Source organism: Macaca thibetana, chromosome 11 (assembly GCF_024542745.1).
Source record: "Macaca thibetana thibetana isolate TM-01 chromosome 11, ASM2454274v1, whole genome shotgun sequence".
Classification (NCBI taxonomy): Eukaryota; Metazoa; Chordata; class Mammalia; order Primates; family Cercopithecidae; genus Macaca; species Macaca thibetana.
The window spans coordinates 44,103,774-44,128,043 of record NC_065588.1 but is presented as its reverse complement, the minus strand read 5'-3'; the positions used below and the strand labels follow the sequence as shown (position 1 = coordinate 44,128,043).

The window sequence follows — 24,270 nt, the reverse complement described above, 5'->3', positions numbered from 1 at the left end:
CGATTCGTAGGGGGGATTCTGAGAAACTAGATAAGCAGGGTTCCTCGAGCCACAGACGGCCCTGCGCGTTCCCAATACTCAGGCTCCGCTCTTGTGTGAACTGGGCTCAACATTCCTGTTATTTGAGGTTTCTCGTGGGCAGGGTACAAAACCCTGGAGCCTGAGAGATAGTTCTGCCTATACAGTTTACCTGATTGATTTTGGAGGCAGTGTGCTGTGACCCTTGACCTCTTCTGCTGGTTAGAGGTGAGAAGAGGGGGAAAAGGCAGAAGAGGAAGTTATTGTCACCTTGGGGACATGATGTTGGTGATGAGGTCCAAAGAGGGATGGCCCTGCCTCAGCCAGTGCTGTGTTCAGGGGACAAGCTAGTGGCCTCTGCCCAGGGATGCTTTCCTGGACTGGAGGCTCAAGGAATGGAGGTGGGCTCCCCTACACCTGCCCAGCCAGCCTTCACTCATTCATTCATCCACTTAGCAACAATTTACTGAGCACCTATTGGGTGCCAGGCACTATGCTAGGTACTGGGGTTCAACAGCAAACAGGACACAGGCTCCTTTCCCATGAAGCTTAGATGGAAACATTAAACAAATGCTATTTAACAACTAATTCCTAACATGGCAAGAGTTTTAAAAATAAAGTAAGTGACACTAGAGAATGGTAGAAGGAGGTAGGCTGACATGGTCTGGGTCACGGAGGTAGAGTGTTGCCAGGAGTCTTTTGGAGGAAGACCTTTTAAGCTGTTCCCCGAAGGATCAGTAAGAGTCTGGCAAAGATAGCAGAACAGAGTTCCAAGCAGTGGGAACACAGATGTGAAGGCTGGTGACCAGAGAGCACGGCGCATCAGAACGCTGAGGGATGGACGGAGCATGGACAGAGAGCAAGGCCAGGCAGAGACAGGCCCAGGTGGGCCCATGGAAGGACCTGGGACTGGATCCTAAATACAAGGAGAAGTCACTGGAGGGCTTTGGGGCCATGCAGTGGTATCACCAGTCAGCAGTCATAGAGGGGTGGCCTAGGGGGTGCTGCCATTGAGTGTCTGTGTGGGTGGGAGGTGGGGGGATTGAGCAGTGAGGGGCCCAGCTCAGAGCTCTTGTGCCTTCTCCTCTACCACCCTGTCCACAGATCGTCCCGGGGTGCAGGACGCCGCGCTGATCGAGGCCATCCAGGACCGCCTGTCCAACACTTTGCAGACCTACATCCGTTGCCGCCACCCGCCCCCGGGCAGCCACCTGCTCTATGCCAAGATGATCCAGAAGCTGGCCGACTTGCGCAGCCTCAATGAGGAGCACTCCAAGCAGTACCGCTGCCTCTCCTTCCAGCCTGAATGCAGCATGAAGCTCACGCCCCTCGTGCTCGAAGTGTTTGGCAATGAGATCTCCTGACTAGGACAGCCCAAGGCGGTGCCTGGGTGGGGCTGCTCCTCCAGGGCCACGTGCCGGGCCCGGGGCTGGCAGCTACTCAGCAGCCCTCCTCACCCTGTCTGGGGTTCCGCCTCTCCTCTGCCACCTCCCCTGTCCACCCAGCCCATTCTCTCTCCTGTTCAACCTAACCCCTCTCCTGCAGGCCTTTCCCCGGTCCCTTGAGACCTCAGCCATGAGGAGTTGCTGTTTGTTTGACAAAGAAACTCAAGTGGGGGCAGAGGGCAGAGGCTGGAGGCAGGGCCTTGCCCAGAGACGCCCCCACTACTGCATAAGTGGCTGCTGACTGGTGTTGAGGGAACAGGCAGGGGAAATGCATCCATTCCTCAGGGACAGAGACACCTGCACCTCCCCCTACTGCAGGCCCCCCATGTCCCGAGCCTAGTGGGGTCTCCCTCTCCTGCTTACTCATGATAATCGGCCCACAGCTCCCAACCCACCCGCTTCAGTGCCCACCGACATTCCATTGCCCTGGTTATATTCTCACGGGCAGTAGCTGTGGTGAGGTGGGTTTTCTTCCCATCACTGGAGCACCAGGCACGAACCCACCTGCTGAGAGACCTAAGGAGGAAAACAGACAAAAACAGCCTCACAGAAGAATAGTGGATGGTGGCCATAGCTATCCCTGTCACCAAGCCCACAGTTTCTCACCCTGGATCTAAGGGGTTGGTTGAGGTGGAAGCCCTCCTTTCACGGATCCATGTAGCAGGACTGAATTGTCCCCAATTTGCAGAATAGCACCTGCCGTCCTCGTCCTCCCCCTGCCAGTGCCTTACCTCCTGCCCAGGAGAGCCAGCCCTCCCTGTCCTCCTCGGATCACCGAGGGTAACCCAGAGCCTGCTCCCCCCACCCCCTCCCCACTTCCAGTCTGAAGCAGCAGTGAGCCGCGTCTTCTCCACCTGGCAGGGTGGGATGGAGGAGAAGAACTTTCAGACCCCAGCGGCTGCGTCATGATCTCCCTGCCGCCTCGGTGTGGTTCCAAGGTCGCTGTTCACCCACGGGGCTAAGAGCTAGCGCTCCCGCACCCCAGGGTGTGGGAAGGGAGAGCGGGGCAGCCTCGGGTGGCTAGTCAGAGAAAGCGTTTGGGGGTTCCATGATGTAGAGTAGCGTCCCTTCTATTCTCACTCCACCACCCAAAAGTCAAAAGGAGCCTGTGAGGCAGGGGCGGAGTGATACTTCAAGTGCATGCTCTCCTCTGCAGCCGGCCCAGCCCCGCCGGTGGGAACCGTCTGTCCGTTTACTCCAGGGTGGGGTCCTTGTGAGAGTGAGCTGTAGGTGTGCGGGACCAGTACGGAAAGGCGTTCTTCGAGGTGGATCACGGAGGCTGCTTCAGATCAGTGGTTGAGTTTGGGGAATGCGACCGTATTTGCTGTGTCTCCAGAAATGTTAAAGTCAGTGGGAACGTGACCGCCCAGCTCCCGGAAGCTGTGTCCTTCCACCTGTATCCGTTGTTCCCTGAAAACGCAGGGAGGAGTCAGACTTCACACTGCAAGAGCGTCGGTGTCCACCTGGCCCCATGTCTCTCAGAATTCTTCAGGTGGAAAACCATCTGAAAGCCGCGTTCCTTACTGCAGAATAGCATGTGTATCTCTTAATCTGTAAATGTATTAGATATGAGTTGTTTTCAGACTCAGACTCCATTTGTATTAGAGGGGAGCAGGTACCACTGATTTGGAGATATTTATGGGGGGAGAACTTACATTGTGAAACTTCTGTACATTAATTATTGTTGCTGTTGTTATTCTACAAGGGTCTAGGGAGAGACTCTTGTTTGATTTTAGCTGCGGAACGTATTGGTCCAGCTTGCTCTTCAGTAGGATAAAACACTTGAAAGTTGCTAAATGAGTCAATCCCCTCATTAAGGAAAACTGACAGAGGAGGGCGTGACTCACCCAAGCGTATATAACTAGTTAGAAGCGGGCCAGGACAGACCGGGCGCAGTGGCTCACGCCTGTAATCCCAGCACTTTGGGAGGCTGAGGCGGGAGGATCACCTGGGGTCTCGAGTTCGAGAGCAGCCTGACCAACATGGAGAAACCCTGTCTCTATTAAAAATACAAAAAAAAAAAAAAAAAAAAAAAAAAAACAAGCTGGGCGTGGTGGCACATGCCTTTAATCCCAGCTACTCGGGAGGCTGAGGCAGGAGAATTGAACCCAGGAGGTGGAGCTTGCAGTAAGCCAAGATCCTGCCGTTGTTCTCTAGCTCTAGGCAATAAGAGTGAAATTCTGTCTTTAAAAAAAAAAAAAAAAAAAAGAGTGGACTAGGACAGGACCAGACTTTGGAGTCATGGTCTGGTGTCCTGTTCACTACACTATGTTTGAGCTCAGACCCCACCATGTTTGAGCTCAGACCCCCATTCCCATTCCCCAGGTGGCTGACCCAGTCCCTGGGAGAAGCCCTGGATTTCAGACAGAGCAAGTCTGGATCTGGGACCCCTTCCTTCCTTCCATGGCTTGTAACTCCACCAACCCATCAGAAGGAGAAGGAAGGAGACTCACCTCTGCCTCATCGTGAATCAGACCCTGCCCCACCACAACGTGGCCCAGGCCTGCTGGGGTCTCCGCCTCAGCCTTGTATAATGCTGTTGCCTCATCTGTAACATGCATTTGTCTTTGTAATGTCACCACCTTCCCAGCTCTCCCTCTGGCCCTGTCTTCTCCAGGGAACTCCTGGGAGTATCAGTTACTCAGCCCTGGGCCCCACCACCTAGGCCACTCCTCCAAAGGAAGTCTAGGAGCTGGGAGGAAAAGAAAAGACGGAAAAATGAGTTTTCATGGGGCTGAACTGGGAGAAAAGGTCATCATCGATTCTATTTTAGAATGAAAGTGTGAAAATAGACATTTGTAAATGTAAAACTTTTAAGGTATATCATTATAACTGAAGAAGGGTGTGCACCAAAATGCAAGATTTTCCACAAGATTCCCAGAGACAGGAAAATCCTCTAGCTGGCTAACTGGAAGCATGTAGGAGAATCGAAGTGAGGCCAACAGAGAAGGCAGGAATGTGTGGCAGATTTGGTGAAAGCTAGAGATATGGCAGTGAAAGGATGTAAACAGTGCCTGCTGAATGATTTCCAAAGAGAAAAAAGTTTGCCCTGCAGTTTGTCAAGTCAACCAATGTAGAAAGCTTTGCTTATGGTAATAAAAATGGCTCATACTTATATAGCACTTACTTTGTTGCAAGTACTGCTGTAAATAAATGCTTTATGCAAACCAATTTGGTTTATCCTTATAAGGACCCTAAGGGAGATGAATCATTATTACCCCCATTCGACAGAAGGGATAGCTTGAGCAATGCCACACTAGCAAGGGATGGGATTTGAACCTTCATCAGCTAGCTTCAGAAGCCACAAATTAACTGCTACATTGTCCTGCTTCCTACTGAGTTGGGGGACCTGACCGGTTACTGATGGTCTTGCTAGCTCTCTCCTAGAGAGGAGATAAAAGAGGTTCCCATTCCTAAGGCAGGCCCTGAGCTGGGGAAGTTAGAGGTGCTGGATCAAACTGTGCTCTACTCCCAGGAAGTGTGCAGTCCATATGTGACACCTCCGTGAGACCCTCAAAAATGAAAACCAAGCAGCTATTGGCAAAACTGTGTCTGCCATTAGAGATGGCAGCTGTGCCAGTGACCTGGAGGATTACAAATGACTGCTGTGCAGAAACAGGACTCTTAAGGGGCCCAACTTACGCCGATGCACTCCACTCTGCTTCCCAAGGAAGTGGGATTTATGATGAAGGGTAGCGTTGCTAAGCACAGTAAACAAGAATAACCAACCAAGGACACAGCATTGAGATCTGAAAATAAGGAAATCATGCCAGCCAATATATTGATTTAGGATAAGTTGGCCTGGGGATGTGATTCACTCTAATTTTTCAGAAATATCTGAAAATATTTCAAACCAAAGGCTAAAATGTGTTTCAGTGGGATGAGATGAACTTAGGGGAATCGGGGTTAGAACTTGAGGGTTATTTTGTGAAACATGAAGGGACTTAAGAGAAAGGAAATCAACAGCTGCGTAAATGGGCGTGTCTCTGGCTGGAGAAATGTGGAGAATGGAGTCTGATACACTGTTAGGAGGATCTTATGTAGCATTTTTATAGCTGACCTAGAAGAACACAACATTTCCAGGGCTGTGTTATAATGAACTTTTCCAGTAAACCAAGAGGAACATACCCCAGGAAGATTGCATAATTAGGATCAAGTGATTTTAAGTTTTCACATTCCAAGCTTTGGTTCTATGCCTACACTGTTCAATCAAGTAGCCACTGGCCACACGTGAGTATTTAAATGAAATAAAGGTAAACATCTAGCTTCTCAGCCGCACAAGATGCAGTTCCAGTGTTTGATAACCTCAGGGTTACTGTAACAGACAGTGCAAATACACAACATTTTCTTTCTTTCTTTCCTTCTTTCTTTCTTTCTTTCTTGCTTTCTTGCTTTCTTGCTTTCTTGCTTTCTTTGCTTTCTTGCTTTCTTGCTTTCTTGACAGAGTCTTGCTCTGTCACCCAGGCTAGAGTGCAGTGGCACAATCTCGGCTCACTGCAACCTCTGCCTCCAGGTTTAAACCATTCTCCTGCCTCAGCCTGCAGAGTATGTAGGATTACAGGCACCTGCCACCACGCCTGGCTAATTTTTGTATTTTTAGTAGAGACGGGGTTTCACCATGTTGTCCAGGCTGGTCTTGAACTCCTGACCTCAAGTGATCTGCCCGCCTCGGCCTCCCAAAGTGCTGGGATTACAGGCATGACATTTTCATCATCACAGAATAGTCTATGGGGCAGCACTGGTCTATACAATGCATTCTTATCTGGTACAAATTGTGAATGACTCCATGAGGATGCTGGCCTAATGTGCTTCTCTTGATCTGTTGGGCAGAATGGCCACTAACCTGACATCATATGGAAGCTCTATAGGGAACATCCTCCCCTTACAATGGCTGTGCCACACCTGGGGTAGTGTGAACGAGTCTGCTCCTTAAAAGAGACATAAAGCAAAAACACTGCACAGACCGTGGGGTTGATAGACTCAAAGCATCATGTGGTATAAATAAGTCACTGGTGTGCTAGGAAGTATTGATTCCTTTAGCTCTGGAGCAAGCAAACAGGGCATGCTAGGAGTAGCCAGAGCCCTTCAATTTCCCCAGCTTCTACCACGCTCCTTGCAGGCTGCCTGTGCAGTGTGGGTCAGTCTGCCTACCCCATGGCCTCTGCAGATGACAAGAAGGATGGATGCTGTCTGACACCTCCAGCGTGGCCAAGGAGATGGCTCATCATGCTGACATCCTATAAGCAACTAGTCCTCATTGTGGGCAGGGAGCCCGTGAGGCTGCTGGGGAGCGTGTGTTGCTCGAGACCCAGAAGCACAGCAGGGTGTGGAGCCTGTGGCTGGTAGGGGGAATCTGAGAGCTCGCTGCTCCAGACAGCTGCTCCGAATCTCTGTACGCACGCATGTCATATATGATATACGGGATGGTGTTACAAGCTGGATTCCAGGGACGTAGATCCTGAAATGCAGGTTGAAGTGCAGGGAGTTTGTTGGGGAGCGATCTCAGGATTATCAGCCCTGGTGGAAGGGAAAGAAGTAGAATCAGCAGTGGGAGAAGTTGGGCTGCAACGCAGTCTCAGTGAAGGTCTCAATCAACCCATGTGGGGATCTCTGAAGCTGGGATGGCCCTTTGGATAGCCCCAAGATGAAGCGGGGGAGACACTTCTATATTCCTGCACCAGATAGTCGTTAGATGCAGGCCGTTCCCTGAAGAGGGTGTGATTTCATTGACCTGACCTCAGCTGGGTGGCCCTTTTCAGCCTGGGGCCCATAGGACGTGTCCATAGAAGGTATTTTCTTCACATTTTGTACAACCTGGTGAGCACTTCTGGAGTGAGCTGCTCTGGCTTGGGGAGACGCTGGAAGAGTTCCAGGTCCTTTCCTGTGGCTCCATCCAAGGAAAGTGCGCTCTCCAAAGGAGGGGATTCCCAGCCTCCCCTCAGCTATGGATTAGCCGGGTATTTTTCCTAAATCATCTTGAGCTTCACCACTAGGTGGTGCTACTGCCCTACGGGGATAGCTTTGAGCGACTTGCCTGGCCTCCCCGCCCCCAAAGCCCCAATCACACCCCCTTCCACCCTTTCTCTATCTCCATGCTGTGACTGAGATTCAGCAAGGCGCTGAGTCTCTGCTACTGAGGGCACCTGGTGGTGCTTACCTCTCCTCATGCCAGCGACATGGGGTCAGGGACTTGCTCTCTGGCTTCTCCTCCCAGGCCACAGAGAGTATCTGACCCTCTCACACCTCAGCCAAGGGCCTCCCAGGGTCAAGATCTTGTGCCCAGGGCCTCTGAGCATAGTCCGTGCTGAGAGTGAGCGAGGCTGCAGATTCCCTCTGAGGTCCACCCAAGTTGTGTAGTCCTTCCAATGTTTCTAACCAAACACACCACCGAGCCCAGTGCTGGGGATACGGTGATGAACGAGACACTCGCTGCCCCCAAGAAAGACACTGTGCAGTGGGAGAAGATAGCCCTACAGACAGATGAGTGCAAGGTATGCCAAGTGGAAGCTGCAAAGTGTTAACAAGTTACAAGTAACAGTTAACAAGTAAACTGCTGTCTCCCAGGTCTGGCTCTGCCATTTGCTGCTTGTATGACCCTGGGCAAGTTATTTAATGTTTTTGAGCCTCAGTTTCTTCATCCACAAAATGGTAACAATAATAGTACCTACCTCATAGATTTGCTGCTGTTGTGATATAATCTGTGTAAAGCATTTATAATAGTACCTGGCACATAGTTACCAATCATAAATGTTGGCCAGCATCACTATTGGGTTGCTGAGATGGCCAAATAAATTTTTATCAAGGAGGTGACATTGCTCCCACATTCCGACCTCCAATCCCTGACCAGCCCTCTAGACTTACTCCAGGCTGATTTTTGGGGGCCCTTCCGGATCTCAGCTTCTGGTGCTAGGGACTCCTGCTCCATGCTATCTACCGGAATGGAGAGAAGGTGTCATTGTACCACCTGGCCACCAGGGGGCAGGTGTGCCACTTAATAAACCAAATTGGCCCCAAACGAATGCTGCTTGGGGAGAAAAGTGTGGGAAAGAGGTGGGAAGGTAGGACTATAAATCTGAAGTACATGGAACTCTAGTGACTACTGTCCCCAGCTTCTTTCAGTCATGTTCTTTCTTTGTCAATGTCACTCCTTCAACAATCGCCAACACCTGGACTTCACCACATGCGTATTTACTGACCTATAATTAATGTCAGTGTTCTCTGGCAAGGGTTGGCTTATACCCAGAGAAAAGGGAATCAAGACAAGTTTCAAGAACCGGGTTTGATCGATTCATTTATCCCGGTGTTTGTTGGAACCCTGCTTCTCTGATGAGGTATGAACCCCACCATGATCTCTTCAGTGTCATTTGTCTTTGTTCCAGACATTGAAACTCAACCCACCACCGTGTCCGGGTATGTACTGTTCTCTGAATGTGCACCTCTATGGCCTGCCTCTAGACCGGTTTCTCAAGCATTTTGGTCCTGGCATCCTTTTACTCTCTTAAAAATAAGGACCCCAAAGGACTTTTGTGTATGTGGGTTAGATCCATCAATATGTACCATTAGAAATTAAAACAGAAACTTTTAAAGTGTATTCTTTAAATGTGGCAATAATGAATCTATTAAAAGTTAGGATAAATAACACATTTTTTCTTTAAAATAACCACTTTCCAAAGTGAAACTAATTTAATGACAAGACAGTATTGTTTCACAGTTTTGCAAATCTCTTTAATGTCTGATTTAATAGAAGGCAGCCAGATTCTCATAGTGGCTTCTGCATTCAACTGGTTATGATATCATGTGTCAAGAAGCCTCCGGAAAACTCCACTGTACACTTGTGAGAAAATGAGAGTCAAAAAGGCTAATAATGTCCCTGCTAGAAAATGAAATGCAAATAGACTTATGCAAATTTAAACACCTTCATTTGAACTTCAGAACCTGTGAAGTTAATTCCATGTGGCTTCAGAAACTTCATACTAACTCCTCTCCCTAAAGTGTCTGCCACATCCCCCTCATTCTGTACTTGGCTGAGTGTGTGCGTGCACGCGCGCGTGTGTGAGACAGAGAGAGAGAGAAAGAGAGAGAGATGGTCCCTCTGTGGCCTAGGCCAGAGTGCATGATCATAGCTCACTGCAGCCTCAAACTCCTGGGCTCAAGCAATCCTCTCGTCTCAGCCTCCTGAGCAGCTGGGACCACCGGCACACTCAGCTAATTTTTTTGTGTTTTGTAAAGATGAGGTCCCTCTATGTTGCCTTGGTTAGTGCTGAACTCGTGACGTAAAGCAATCCCCCCTCCCTTCCTCCCAAGTCTTGGCCTCTCAAAGTGCTGGGGTTACAGGTGTGAGCCACCGTGCCTGGCCACCAATTTGTTTTGACTAAATGCAGAATGTAGCATTTATCCCTCTTTATATTTATCTGATTTGATTCTCCCATATTGGCTTACTCGAATGTTTTGAATCCTCATTTTGTCATACAGTATTCTGACCATCCCTCCTGCTCTTGCATCTTCCAAAACCTAGGTCTGCTTACCATATTCAGAGTTGACTGAGACAGAGCCAAAGACTGTGTCCTCTTGCAGGTTAACATTAGCGCATGAACCAGAAGCTCTTTGGTTCAGTTGTTCAAGACCTCACTGATAAGGTAGGGAAGCGGGTGGGTAATGAGAGATTGAGCCTTAGGTGAGGGGAGGCATTGGAAAGACTCAGGTACCACAGGAATGTGGGGAACTTGTCAATGCTGCCACAGCCCCTCATTCCTCAGGACTCAACAGCCTCACTCCAAGTCTGAACAGACTCTAAGAATTAGACAGATCTGAGCCAAGGGTCACAGATCCAGGGTTATTTGATCTAGGGGATGCACGGAGGGGTGGATCAAGTATCAAATTTCAAGCTAGATTGTTCTGCAAATTGTTTGAGCTGGACTCTGGAAAGGAAGGCATGACCTCCTGGATACTGGTTGCTGAGAGGAGGAAGGCAGGAAGAAGCTCCCATGAGCTCCTGGGGGTAGTGGGCAGAGCTCCCCTTAGACATCCAGATCTTGGTGGTGAATGGAAAATTCATACATAGCCTGGTTGACAGCCCTTATTTAGCTACGTAGGGCCTCCCCACTGCACTCTTCACTTGCATTCAGAAGCGTACTGGGTCTCTGGAAAGGCCCGTGCCACCCCGAGCCTATCCCAAATCCTAGCTGGGCATGGTGGCTCATGCCTGTAATCCCAACACTTTGGGAGGCCGGGGCAGGAGGATTACTTGAGGCCAGGAGTTCAAGACCGGCCTGGGCAACATAGAGAGACAGCATCTCTACAAACAAATGTTAAAAATAAATTAGCTGGGCCTGGTGGCGTGTGCCTGTAGTCCTAGCTACCTGGGGGGCCAAGGTGGGAGGACTGCCTAAGCCCGGGAGGTTGAGGCTGCAACGAGCCACGATCGCACCACTGCACTCCAGCCTGGGCAATAGAGCGAGAGCCTATCTCAAAAAACAACAAAAACAAAACAATCCTGCAGACACCTGTGAACATCTGTGGCAGCCGGCATGGGGCTAGGGCTGAAGTGAGGGCAGGTGCCCCAACTTTGTCAGCTCCTGACTACCATTTCCCCATTTGCCTACTAGGCCAGCCAGATAGATCAAGCGCCCTATCAGAAAGGGCTTGGTCCTCTACGCCACTGGCCCAGCCTGGCAAGGACTGTGAGCCCCAGGTTAAATGTGTCGGGGAAATGCTCCTGGTATACTTTCTGCTTCCTCCGCTTCCCCCAGCCCCACTGATTTCCATGGCTTTCCCTCTCCTACCCAGGAGCCCCCGGAGAGGGACAGGGAGGGGATTGTGGAGGCCCTGGGTGATAAAGTAGGGATGGGGGAGAAGTGATAACGGGGGTGGGGGAGAAGCCAGCTGCACTTCCTCCCTGATAGGGACCCCACCCCAAGGGGCTCCTGCCTCTGCTGTGTTCACAGGAAGGACTGGAGGTGGTAGAGGAGTGGATGGGGAGGGCGGTGGGCAGGATATCAGTGGCTTCTGCAATCCTTTGTCTTGGAAGATGACAGTTCATTATTTTGTCCTTCGGTTGTTCATTCATCAGCAAATACTAACCACACTCCTCCTACCACTGCTGGCAGAGCTCTGGGCTGCGGGGGCCACGGAGGCAGATGGAGCTCAGTTGCTCTCCTGGTCTCCTCTCCACCCCACTCCTCAACCTTGAGGGAGGCAAGGAGTGAATAAGAGATGAACTTTAAGAGCAGGTCATCAGAATCCTGATAGTGTCTCTTACTGACTGTGTAACCTTGGGGGAAATGTGTGAGCTCTCCGAGCCTTGGCTTTCTCATCTGTGAATGACAGTGTAGAGCTGGTAAAGATAACGGAAGGAAGGCTTGCAGCACGCCGCAGGGCCCGGCCTTGTCTAGGGCAGCAGTGAAGAGCAGCAGAAGTGGCATCTAGCAGGAGCCGGACTTGAACCCTGGCACTCCCCTGAGTCGCTGTGGGACTGCTGGCTATTCGTCTCTCTTCTGTAAAGCAAAGAGAGTAATGGTACTTACTTCCTAGGTGTTGTGAAGACCACCTGAGCTACTATGTAGTATTTACAATTGCGCTTGGCATGGAGTTTGGTGCTCGGTAAATGTAATTTTATTACTGTAACTTTATTACTGTAATTTTCATCATCCTCTGGGGACCCTCTCCTCTAAAGAGATAACCTCTGACCTGATATTATCTTCCTTACAAGCAGCTCCTCCAACACATTCCAAGTCAGGGATAGACAGGGTAGAAGCGAGGACTCACAGGTAGACCCCTCTGTGAAAGGCCAGGTTGGCCCCCAACCCAGCTCCAAGGATGGCAGACACACCCCTGGCCTGGCCCGTGGTGCCGACAACCCCGCTCACTCCCCCAGCTCCACGGTGGTGTGCTGGTGGGTAGTGCGGAGGACCTGAGGTCCGCCCCATTATCTCCTCCTGCAAAGCCTCCTCCACCCGTTAACCCCCAACCGAGATTATAGAGCCTCAACTGTCTCCAACTGCTCTGATTCAGGGATAAGGCTGGACCTTCGAGCCCATCAGCTCTGCAGTGTTGAGGGGAGGCTGCCTGGTTCCCTGGGAGCTGGGGAGCTGGCAAAGTTAGGCCATGGCAGAGGCAGGGGACACCCCCCTGCCCACCTGTCTGCCTGCTCTGGTGTTGCCTCCAGAGCTTGAGGAGAAAAGCGCTCCTCCTCTGGGGAGAGGCCTTCCTGGGTTCACTAAGGCTCTCTTCTCCCACCTCTGTCTTTCCTGTCTACCTCGCTGGCTCCAGGCTGCTTCTGCCGTTTCTACTTCTCTCTCAGGCTGCTCTTCCCCCACCCCCAGAGCCTCGAAGCTGCACACCTGGCTCATCACATCAGATAACCCGACCACAGCAGCTCCCCTCACCCCAGCCCAGCTCCCAACAGCCCCCCAGCCCCCTCGCTCCTCACCCTCTTCCTCTCCTGCCACCCCCACCTTCTAGCTCCCTGACACACCTACACAGCCCTGGGGAGGGCCCGGGAGGGGAACCCCAAAGCCTTACTGGGTAATGAGGGTGTGAGAAGACAGCTTTTCCTACTCCCCGACACACACACACACACACACACACACACACACACACACACACAGTGGAAACTCTATACCCCTGTGCCTAGTCAGAAACAGTGATGGGGAGGGACCCAGGGACCAGGTCTGGAGGTATGAGGAAAATCCAGCCTCCCCAAGTGAGGGGGTTGGGGAGTCACAGAAAGGGGCAGCTTCTGGGTCTGAAGGTTCCACCGCCTCCTGTTTTTAGGCAAAGAGAGTTTTCTTCCCTTTCCAGGGCTTCTTCTCCAAGTCCTAAGGCTAGAGGCCTTCCCAGCAGGGCATTCCTCTGGTGGAGCTGGGCTGGGGAGGTGGGTGGGTGCCATCTGGACCTGCCCTAGCCCCTTCCCACTGTTCCCCAAGGGGTCAAGTGAGGAGGAGAGGGGTGGGGGTGGGGGTGTGTGAGGTGGCGCTGAGTTTGGGATGCTGGGGCTCAGGAAGACAGGGTAAGAGCTGGGCAGGACACCGTGGAAAGGGGAGTGGTGGGACCTAGGAGGGAGGGGTACAAAGACCAGGGTGCCTGGGAGCTGGAGGTTTTAATACCTCTTGACAACAAATGAATCATAGGCAAATTCTGTGGAAATGATGGCGTAAAGAAAGATGTGTTATTTCAAGGCCCCAGTGTGTTGTTGTGGGAAGAGAGTGGAGGGGGGAGGAGCAGGAGGCCCAATGGCACTGTAGGTGGGGGCCTGGGTAGAGTTCCTGGGGGCGCCGTGGAGGTGATGGCCCCTGCATCTCATGTCCCCTTCGGGGTGATGTGAAGCAGCAGGTGGCCGACCACAGCCCACCAACCCCCACCCCAGAGCAGAGAGGCCCTCACACCCGCTGAGCTCCTCACCTCACTGTGGCCACTACTGCAGATGCTCTGTTCCTCCTGCAGCTGGCCCTGTCCTCTGGGGGCTGTCCCCACAGGCGCCTGCCACGGCCTGCTCCCCAACAATAGTAGAGGAGACTATGGGGCTCCAGGAGCTTCCCATGCACGGGAGGGAATCCGTGGTGAGCACCTGGCCATCGTCCCTCATGGTGGGCTTTTTCCTATCAGGAGAGTGCTAAGCTGATACCCACAGTGACCGCACCTGCCTTGCGGTCGGAGCTCAGTCCATTAAGTTGCCAGATAAACACATTCATGGCCTCTGGAAGGTTGTCAGGTCCTTCCCTATAGCTGAGACCCAAATCTCAGCTTCTGGTCAACCCTCATTCCCACTCTCCACAATGTTAAGACTCATTAAATGAGACCAAAACCATATATACCCATTCTACGCTACATAATCATTACCTATGGCACATACTTCCTCTTCACCTTCTCCTCCATGCGTATATGTTTTTTAATACAGTTGCAGTCATAGGGTATGCACCAATCTATGTTCTCTTGTGATGCTAGGTTGCATATAAACATCTTCTTAACAGTTTCATAGTTTTCTATTAAGTGGAGATATAATATCATAATTTACCTCCACAATTTTCCAATCATAGTGTTCAAATTGTCTCTAATTTTCTATATTATAAGCAGTGTGATGGGGGACATCATTAGGTACATATTCTGCTCCTCCTCCTCCCCCAATTGTGGCTATAGAAATCTAGTTTAGGATATACTGGGTGGGGTTATTGAGCCAAAGGGTAACAGCACGTTATAGCTCTTACTATATATTGCCAAACTGATTTCAAAAGAGGTTACGCCATTACCGACAGCACACACACTTCACCGAGCTCTCGCTAATGTTTCAAAAAGGCACCTACCTTTGTCTCATTTTAATTGGCATTACTTTGATGACAATCAGGTTAAACATAACCCTACCTTTACTTGTGAGTTGTGTTTCCTCTGTTCCAGAAGAGTCTGTTTCTGGGCTTTGAACTTTAGTCTCCACTGTTCTAGTGCTTCTTAACAGTTTGTGTGAGCTCTCTTTTTAAGAATGATTTTAGGGGCCGGGCGCGGTGGCTCAAGCCTGTAATCCCAGCACTTTGGGAGGCCGAGACGGGTGGATCACGAGGTCAGGAGATCGAGACCATCCTGGCTAACACGGTGAAACCCCGTCTCTACTAAAAAATACAAAAATCTAGCCGGGCGAGGTGGCGGGCGCCTGTAGTCCCAGCTACTCGGGAGGCTGAGGCAGGAGAATGGCGTGAACCCGGGAGGCGGAGCTTGCAGTGAGCTGAGATCCGGCCACTGCACTCCAGCCTGGGCGACAGAGCGAGACTCCGCCTCAAAAAAAAAAAAAAAAAAAAAAAAAAGAAAGAATGATTTTAGGGCCAGGTGCGGTGGCTCACACCTGTAATCCCAGCACTTTGGGAGGCCGAGGCAGGCAGATTGCCTGTGGTCAGACCAGCCTGGCCAACATGGTAAAACCTTGTCTCTACTAAAAATGTAAAAATTAGCCAGGCCTGGTGGCTGGTGCCTGTAATCCCAGCTACTCAGGAGGCTGAGGCAGGAGAATCACTTGAACCCGGGAGGTGGAGGTTGCAGTGAGCCGAGATCACACCACTGCACTCCAGCCTGGGTGACAGAGCACGACTTCATCTCAAAAAAAAAAAAAAAAAAAAAGGAATGATTTTAAAGCATTGTCAACTGCAACCAAGTGTGAGTCTCTCCTTCTTGACATTCTTCTCCACTTGGGATTCCAATGTACTTCCTCTTGCTTCACTGAAATCTGTGACTGTTCCTGACCTCCTCCAGCTTCCACTCCTCGCCCATCCGAGAAAACTTTGTTTTCTCACGTTTCTGTATTTAGCCATCTTCCCTGCCCTCCCCTTCTCTCCTCTCTTCTCCCCTGCTCTTGTGATGTCATTCACTCTTACAATTTCATCTCTCACTGATGACCTCCAAATTCTTCCCTGAGCTCCAGATACCAACTGTCCACTCAACAGCCCCCCTTGTTCATCCCACCAGCACCTCAAACTCCACCTGTGCAAAGCTCCATTCTGCATTGTCCTCCAAATTTGCTTCTCCTCCCATATTCCCTAACTCAGCTACTCAAATACCTTTGGGTTTGGAGTCGCTTTTGGGAGAGGAAAGAGGAAGGTGGAGGCTAATGAGCCTGAAGAGGCAATCGGATTCTATCAACCTTCTGCTCAGAGAAAGAGCGCTGGGAAGGGCAGGAAAAGGCCAGTTGTCAGGGAAGATGCTGCTCCATGCCTCAATTTCCTTGCCTGCCTGGACACTAGAACTGATCCAGGTCTAGAGACAGATGCTTGAAAGCCAAAGTGAGTGGTCACCCTCCTAGAGCAAATTAACCCTTTACACTGACCTCACCAGCGTTTTCCTTCACCTCTTGAGCCTCTTCTCCAACAAGAGACTGGAAGGGATGCAGAAGAGGTGAAGCTGTAAGTCTAAACTTGTGCTGTTCATACAGTAGCCAGTGGCCACATGTGACTACTGAGCACTTGAAATGTGGCCAGTCAGAATTGAAATGTGCTGTAAGTATAAAATATACACTGGCTTTCAAACACTGAGTATGGAAAAAAAAAAGTAAAAGGTTTCATTAGTAATTTTTTATTTTGATTGCATATCAAAATAATGTTTTGGATTTACTCTATTAGGTTATGTAAATATACTACTAAAATGAATTTCACCTGTTTATTTTTCCTTTTTTTGATGTGGCTAATAGAAAATAAGTTACATATGTGGCTCACATTCTGTTTCCATTGGACAGCGCTGATCTAGACCCTCCCAGCAGGTGAAATGTGGGGCTCCAGGCTCAGGAGACAAGGGCAGTCCATGACAGACACAGGTACAGACCCTACTAGAGGTGTGGGCCAGCCAGAGCTCCAACCAGATGTCTCCAGACACCGAAGGACAGATTCTCGGTGGCCAGCCTCACTCAGGCAAAGCAAAGCCAGGCAACATTTCCTGGATAATTCCTTCAGTCTTTGACTTTATGAGGGTCTCTGGACTGAAGCTTAGCTCTCCTGAGCTTGTCCCTGTAGATGCCTCATTTTTCTGGAAAAGCACTCACCCAGGACCACCACCCAGACCTTTGGATTGCCTCGCCTTGATAGTTCATTGGAAGATTTTTCTATCATTCCACCTGGGCCAGGTCCTGGATCTCTTTCCAGAAGCCCAGAGGTGTCCTTCCCCCGTCTAGAGCCCTCCCTCCTACCCACTTGGGCTCAGGCTCAGCTCCCCGCAGGCTGGGAGGGGATGAGAGATGGAGGTGTACTCAACTTGACCTTGAACCTCCCTGTACACTACCTGGGTCACAGGCACATTTTGAGCTCCATTTCTAATGCCTATCCTTCCTGGAGAACAGAAGGGAACAGGAGGGGACCAGGGTGGCAGATATACTCCATTGGGCTGCCCTTCTCTGTCTCATTCTCCTTTTCCTGTGCCCCGGCTGCGCCATTTGAGGGCACTGAAGCTGGGGCCCAGTCTGCGTGGGTCTGCCCCTCCCTCTTCTTGCCTAGATGACTCCACCTCTCCCAGGTCCTGGCTGGGATCCGAAGGCCCCAGGCAAGTGGGGGAAGGGGAGCCACTCCCACTTTCCCAGAAGCTGCTGCTGCCTCTTCCTGTTTTGCTAAAACTCTGGCTCTGGACTCAAGCAAGGAGGGGGAAGTCACCAGCTCCTGCCCCCCAAAGGTCAACGTTGGCCCCCTGGTTCTCTTAGTTATTTATAGCCCCCCCCCCCACTCCCCACCCCCAGGCACTGGCTAAGGAGCTGGATGTTTCCTCCCTCAAATAACAGCTGTGGCCATTGCCCCAGGGATGCAGCCAGATGGGCAGATCACTCCAGATGTGCAGTGTTTTGGGAGGGGAAGCCAGGCCCTTTCCGCAGTCCCTGTGGCATTCCCTGCAGCCTGGTCCAGGTTCCCCTCAACTTCAAGACAACACTTGAGGATCTCAGGAGGATCAGGAAAGTTGCACCTATTTTCCCATTTCTGTAGCCTGGCTGTACACCCTAGAAAGGTCAGCTTGGGTGATAGGCCCTATTGGATTCATTTGCATAAATCAGCTCAGTACTCACTTTGAGACCTCAAATTATAGAGGAAAACAGGCTTAGGGAGACAAAAGAGACAGGACACTGTCTTTCTTCTATTACTGATGTAAGCATTGGAGCTCTGTCCCTAACAGCCCAGTGTGTGTCAGGCACTGTAGTTAAGTATTTCATGTCCCGATCTCATCAGTCCTTGCAACAACCCTAATATAGCAGGCACTTCATCCCCTAATCTGCAGATGGGAAACCAAGACTCCTCGAGGTTAAATAATATCGTAAGGTCAAGCAGTGGGGAAGCAACAAGCTCCAGCCCAAGCAGCTTGACACCAAATCCTTGCTCGCAACCACAGTACAACACCTCCTCACTCTGTCCACTCCTCTGGGTGCTTCTAAATGATCTCTCTTTTTTTTTTTTTCTTTTTAACGTGGAGTCTGGCTCTGTCACCCAGGCTGGAATGCAGTGGCACAATCTCAGCTCACTGCAACCTCCACCTCCTGGGTTCATGCCATTCTCCTGCCTCAGCCTCCCGAGTAGCGGGGATTACAGGCGCCCGCTACCACGCCTGGCTAATTTTTGTGTTTTTAGTAAAGACAGGGTTTTGCCATGTTGGCCAGGCTGGTCTCGAACTCCTGACCTCAGGTAATCTGCCCGCTTCAGCCTCCCAAAGTGCTGGATTTACAGGTGTGAGCCACCGTGCTGGCCTAAATGATCTCTTAAAAGCTCAGTGCAGGGGGCCGGGCGTGGTGGCTCATGCCTGTAATCCCAGCACTTTGGGAGGCCGTGGCACGTGGATCACCTGAGGTCAGGAGTTCGAGACCAGCCTGGCTAACATGGTGAAACCCCGTTTCTACTAAAAATTCAAAAAATTAACCAGGCGTGGTGGTGTGTGCCTGTAATCTCAGCAACTTGGGAGGCTGAGGCAGGAGAATTGCTTGAACCCAGGAGGCGGAGGTTGCAGCGAGCCGAGATTGCATCATTGCACTCCAGCTTGGGCAACAAGAGCGAAACTCTGTCTTAAAAAAAAAAAAAAAAAAAAAAAAAAAGAGAGAGAGAGAGAAAGCTCAGTGCAGGGAACCCTGGAGCCCAGGACTCAGGGCCTGCCCAAGGGAGATGTCTGCACATTGTCTCTGCCTCCTCTGCCTTCCCACCCCTAGTCATTTAGGCCAAGCTGGAGTGAGGGATCTGATGAGACAGACTTCTAGAATCACTGTTCTGGGTTTCCTCAGACCCCAAGCACAGAGGAGAGCAGGTGAGGGCAGAACCATCTCCCCAACCCACATTGATCCATTAGGTCTCTTCCTGCTTGGAACTCTGGTGACTCTGAATCCACCCTCTCCTTTGTGGCATATGTTATTCGAATCCCTCATCCAACAGTTTTCTCCACTCCAGGTTCTGTTCTTAGACTGTATTCTGCCCCCCAGGAGGTGATGAATTCCTCACTGTGGCTTTTTTTTTTTTTTTTGCCTCTGTGCCTGAGAGCCTGACACGGTGCCTCGCATCAGAGTAGATGCTCAACAAATGTGTGTTGATGAAGAGGAGTATAATGGTGATGATCACGGGTGGAGTTTTTCTTTTTCTTTTTTTTTTTTTTGAGACGGAGTCTCACTCTGTCACCCAGGCTGGAGTTCAGTGGCACGATCTCGGCTCACTGCAAGCTCCGCCTCCCGGGTTCACACCATTCTCCTGGCTCAGCCTCCCTAGTAGCTGGGCCTACAGGCGCCCGCCACCACGCCCAGCTAATTTTTTTTTGTATTTTTAGTAGAGACAGGGTTTCACCGAGTTAGCCAGGATGGTCTCTATCTCCTGACCTCGTGATCCGCCCGCCTCGGCCTCCCAAAGTGCTGGGATTACAGGCGTGAGCCACTGCGCCCGGCCACGGGTGGAGTTTTTCAGGGTCTCAGCCAGGACACCCCTGCTCGCCTCCCAGCTTAGCCGCCCTCAGCTCATTGCTCTCTTTCTTGCCTCTAATCTCCTGATTCACAGGCGCATAATCCAAACCCACCCTAAAAGACACTCCTGGGGAAAGAGAGGTGAGTGTCCTCAGGCCAAGACCTTCTCAGGGGTCTCTCCTGGAGATTCTGGAGTCAGAGGTACGTGCCTCCAAATAGGAAGCATTGAGATTTGTAGTAAAGTGGGATCCTGTCTGCCAGCCAGTATCGCCCCTGGGCAACTGGAGGGTTGTGCTGGGGCATATGGCAAGGCCGAAGCTCAAGCCTGCCAGCGGGAGGACCACAGTACCCCTGCAGGGGCCCACTGGAGCAAGTAATGGTGAGCTGGCTGCAGAAAGGCATTTTGCAACTCAGACAAATTTCTTCTCACTCATGATTAGAATATGGCCCAGTGGCTGCCTCCCTGACCATAATCTCTGCTGGCACAGGCATCTCCGGGCTGGGCAGTGCGGGCTGTGGAAGGAGCGCTGACCTAGAAGCGTGGGGGCCCGAGTTCTCTGCCTGCCCTGGCCCTGATTAACCATGTCATCTCTGGCAATTTACATCCTCCTCATGTCCTCCGTTTCCTCATCTGTAAAAGGAACGGTTTGGATTAGACCAGGGAGTCCCAAACTTAACCACACTTTAGAATTACCTGTGGTGCTGCAGGTTCCTGGGTACTATCCAACCTTCTCAAAGAGTCTGATGGGGTCTGGGATAGGACTCAGGAATCTTTTTTTTCACAGGTTCTTTTAAGTGGTTTTTATTTACTTATTTATTTTTTGAGTCAGTCTTGCTCTGTCGCCCAGGCTGGAGTGCAGTGGCGCAATCTCAGCTCACTGCAACCTCGACCCCCTGGGTTCAAGCAATTCTCCTGCCTCGGCCTCCCGGGTAACTGAGATTAATGGCATGTGCCACCACACCTGGCTAATTTTTGTATTTTTAGGTGAGGTGGGGTTTCCCCATGCTGGCCATGCTGGTCTCAAATTCCTGACCTCAGATGATCCACCTGCCTTGGCCTCTCAAAGTACTGGGATTATAGGCGAGAGCCACTGCACCCGACCTATGTGGTTTTGATATAGTGTTAGGTTTAGGGGATCCTGGAGACTAGATAATCTTATAAAACACTTGCAGCTTTTGGGAGCAAATATTCTAGTAAATGGAATGGGTACATCGTGAGGTTTTGCTGCTGAGGGGTTTTATCAGAGAGCAGGCGATGGGTAGTTTATTTCATCATTATCATTATTATTATTTTGCTGCTGGCATTATTGTTATAGAAGGATGTGGTGGCTGCCCATCTGTGTGTTTCTGCCATGAACAAGGTTCTGGCCTAAGCGGGGCCTTGCTTACCTCAGGGTTGGGAGTGAAGCTGGGAGAGGAGGGTAGGGAGGGAAGGGCTTTCCCTGGTGGGTGGGGCCTCTTGGCAAGGGGACCCTGCTTTCCCTCTCTCCTGGGTGGAGTTTGGCTCCACAGGCTTTGGCACCGAACTCGGGCTGAGAGCGTCTCTCCCCACCCATATTCCTCCCCCACTTTCACATCTTAGCCACTCAGCCCTGGGACTGCCCCCTTCTAGTCTTCCTTTCCCGACTTCCTCCCCAGGCCCCTCCAATCCTGCCAACCTCATTCCTGAGCCTGGCTAATCTGTTTGCCACCCTCTGCTTCCTTGCCTCGCCCTTGCACATGCCATTCTCTCTACCTGGAATGTCACCCCCTCTTCTCTCCCCACTCTGATTCACATCTCTGGGCTCTTTCAAAACCCAGCTTGACCGACACTTGCCAGCTTCATTGAGGCCATGTTCTGCCCTGATGTACTCAAGTCTTCCCTCTTTGCGATGCACTCATTTACACTTGGAATAACAGAATCAGAAAACTGCTTTAGACTCAGAAAAACAAATAGAGATGATCTAAAGCAGCCCCCTCATTTGATAGATGAGAAAACTGAGGACCAGGGTGGTTGCAACTTGGCCAAGATCACACAGTGAGATTTTTAAAATAGTTGGCGTTGCAAGAGGCTTTCAAGTATTTTATGTGTTTGTTTTGTTTCCTCAACACTCTGTGACCAATAGAAGGGCAGGGGCTTTGTTTTTGTTTTTGTTTTTAATGTTCTTATCTCTACACTCTGGGTGTGTTGTGTATCCAGGAACTAAAGTAAGCAATTGTAATATTTGTTATGCCATCAGGACAATAATTCTAAAACTCACAGTGGTACAAATCTTTTTATGTATTATTCATCTGATTTCAGGCCAGCCCTGTGAGGTAAGTAGCCAAGATATTGCTATTTACAAAGCAGGAAACTGAGACTTAGAAAGGTGTGACCCAGGAAGTTAATGGCAGAACTGGGCCTAAAACTCAAGTTCCCTGACTACCAGCCCAGGCTCCTGATCCCCACAATGTCTCCTTTCTAGCTCTCTACTGATGCTCCTGGCTGGGGACCTGGCATAGTCAAAGGGGTGACCGTTGCCATCTTTTCATTCATGGTACCTTCTCTGTCTTGGGCTTGAGGAGACTGTCTGGCTTCCTGCCCCTCCCCATCCTGTCCCAGTGCTTTCTCCTTGTGTCCCCTGCCACATAGTTGGCACATAGACATATACGTGTATATTCAGAACTGCAGGTGTCTAGGGCAACAGACCACAGGGGAAACCACATCACCTCTGTTGACTCTGTAGGGAGATGGGGGTAAGGGGAAGGGACCAGCTTAGTTCTCTTCACCTGCCCCAGTCCCCGCAGTCATCTACCCTCCCAACCTGAGGCCCCGGTACTTATAGCCACACTGCAGCCTCTTCTTGATCTAGCCATCCAATTCTGGCCCAGAAGGATTTGGCACCTCTTCCCTCAGATCGTGAAATCCTGGATAGGGGACTGCCTGCCTGTACCCCAAAGCCACACCCCCAACCCTACCCAGAATACTTATATGGTTCCTCTGATTCTGCCTGTGCTGTGCAACAGGTAAAGGTGGGAAACAGGGATGAGACCACATGGTTGGGGTCAGAAACTTGGCATCTGGAATGAGATGTATAGGGACCTCAAGGAAGCAGGCTGTACTGGAACAGGAGACCCTGGCAATGGCTTCTTCATTGTTTTGACCTGCTATGAAATTGTACAGGCTCTGAATCAGACATACTTGGGATTAAGTAACTTACTGGCTCTGTGGCCTTGGGCAGATCATTTTGTCTTTCTGAGTTTTACTTTGCTCATGGAAACAATGGGGATAATAATGAGATTTAAGTGAAAGGGCTTTGAACAGCATGTGATATGTAGAACATGCTCAATAAATCCTAAATTATCTTTCTTTCCTTCTTTTTCTTCCAGGCCTTCCTTCCCTCTTTCCTTTCCTTTGCTATCCCTTCCTTCCTTTTTTTTCCATTTCTTCTTTCCTTTCTTTTTTCCTTCCTCTACTTCTTATATCTCTTATGTCTGGTCCCATTAAACCCTTTATTTGGAGTTGGGGACCTAATCTCCCCTACTAATCTGCAAGTCCCAAACCCTATGAACTGGCATTTGATTCCAGATCCAGAAACTGAAATGCAAGATCCAAACTAACCCAATACAATGGGTGTCCACTGAGATCTCACTGAGGCCTTGGGGAAGGAGCACTTTCTGGTTGGCTTTGTGGAAAGTGTGTGAGGAGAAGTGCAGGCTAGGGGAGGAATTGTGGCTGTGGCCTCCAAATCTAGAAGGTTGGGAACAGAGGGTATCAGAAAGTTTGGATAATTTTCTGGGGCTTTAAATCCTGGCACAAAGTAGGCACCCAATAATATTTGTTGAATGAATGAATGGCCCCGTCACTTACTAGTTGTGCAACTTTGCTCAGGTTTCTTAAACATAAAGGCCATGCTTACTCATGAGCATAACAAGAATTATTGTTCAGAATAAATGATCTAATGTTTGTCCAGGGGATAGCAAGGACTACTACGCAGTGAATGGTAAACAGTAGCTAACTAAGGAAAGAAGGAGAGGAAAAGGAGAAAGAGAAGGTCAAGTAGGCCCAGAGTCCCAGAGGGAAGCAGATAGGGGTGCCTTCAGGCTTTGTGCTGGCCAAAGACTCTAGGGAAGGCTCAGGAAGCCAAGGCAGGTCCTCTGGGGCCAGTCTCTTCTGCTAGGTGTTCAGCTGAGCAAGCTATGAGAGGCCTGGACTCAAGAGCTTTTTTAAAAAAAGGCTCCCCATAGTAACCAGGCTACAGGAGACAGAGGTAGCTTGCATTTCTCTGTCTCATGTCTCTAAGGTTCTTGGAGGCTTTCTAATTTATCCTGGTAAGGGACATGTGACTTAGAAACTGGCTTAGGATTCTGCCATGAGGCGGGGTCTGGTAGGTAAATCTGGCAGGGGAAGGAGAGACACAGTCCAGCTTTCCCAGATGCAGGTTGCACATGCTGTCTTTTTCTCTGACTGTA

General features: G+C 50.4%; 2 protein-coding genes across 4 annotated transcripts in view; one reads left to right on the top strand and one right to left on the bottom strand.

Moving 5' to 3' along the window:
- The window catches only part of VDR (vitamin D receptor), a 105,649-nt gene extending 101,015 nt beyond the window's left edge, over positions 1-4,634 (top strand). For all 3 annotated transcript variants that reach the window (XM_050746923.1, XM_050746921.1, XM_050746922.1), the window contains one exon: positions 1,123-4,634. In XM_050746923.1, the coding sequence (XP_050602880.1) occupies positions 1,123-1,382 (260 nt within the window). In that variant the 3' untranslated portion in view covers positions 1,383-4,634. The remainder of the gene's footprint in view (positions 1-1,122) is intronic.
- TMEM106C (transmembrane protein 106C) overlaps positions 1-24,270 on the bottom strand; it is a 259,203-nt gene that overhangs the window by 127,063 nt on the left and 107,870 nt on the right. The gene's annotated exons all lie outside the window — the stretch shown is intronic.